The sequence below is a fragment of the Rhincodon typus genome, unplaced genomic scaffold (genome assembly GCF_021869965.1).
Source record: "Rhincodon typus isolate 14 unplaced genomic scaffold, sRhiTyp1.1 hic_rhity00009936, whole genome shotgun sequence".
Taxonomy (NCBI): domain Eukaryota; kingdom Metazoa; phylum Chordata; class Chondrichthyes; order Orectolobiformes; family Rhincodontidae; genus Rhincodon; species Rhincodon typus.
Genome location: NW_025975574.1, coordinates 6,344 through 6,683, shown reverse-complemented (window position 1 = coordinate 6,683; position 340 = coordinate 6,344). Strand labels below are relative to the sequence as shown.

General features: G+C 52.9%; 1 protein-coding gene across 1 annotated transcript in view; it reads right to left on the bottom strand.

The window, feature by feature from the left end:
• Positions 1–62: 62 nt before the first annotated feature.
• LOC125482410 (sulfotransferase 1C1-like) overlaps positions 63–340 on the bottom strand; it is a 4,615-nt gene continuing 4,337 nt past the window's right edge. The window contains exon 6 of the mRNA XM_048594481.1: positions 63–226. Coding sequence (XP_048450438.1) covers positions 114–226 — 113 coding nt within the window. The 3' untranslated portion in view covers positions 63–113. The remainder of the gene's footprint in view (positions 227–340) is intronic.

Sequence of the window (340 nt, the reverse complement as noted above, 5' to 3'; positions counted from 1 at the left end):
TGAAGACCCCTTTGTTATATTGCTGCATTGCTGTAGCACCCTGGCTGAGCTCCCATCTCTTCGAGGCTCATTAGGAATTTTATTCTGAGATCGTTCGACTTCTCTCGCCCTGGTTACAGGACCTGGCGAAACGCTATGGAGCACGAAGCCATCTGTCTCTCGTAATGTTCATCAAAATGTTCGTTCTCAGCCACCGTGAAATGGTTCTTCCAGTCTCCAACCTCACCTGGGAGGGAGGGACAGAGAGATAGTGGGAGACAGGTGGAGGGAGGGAGGGACAGGGGGAGGGAGATAGAGGGAACAGAGAGATAGTGGGAGACAGGTGGAGGGAGGGACAGCA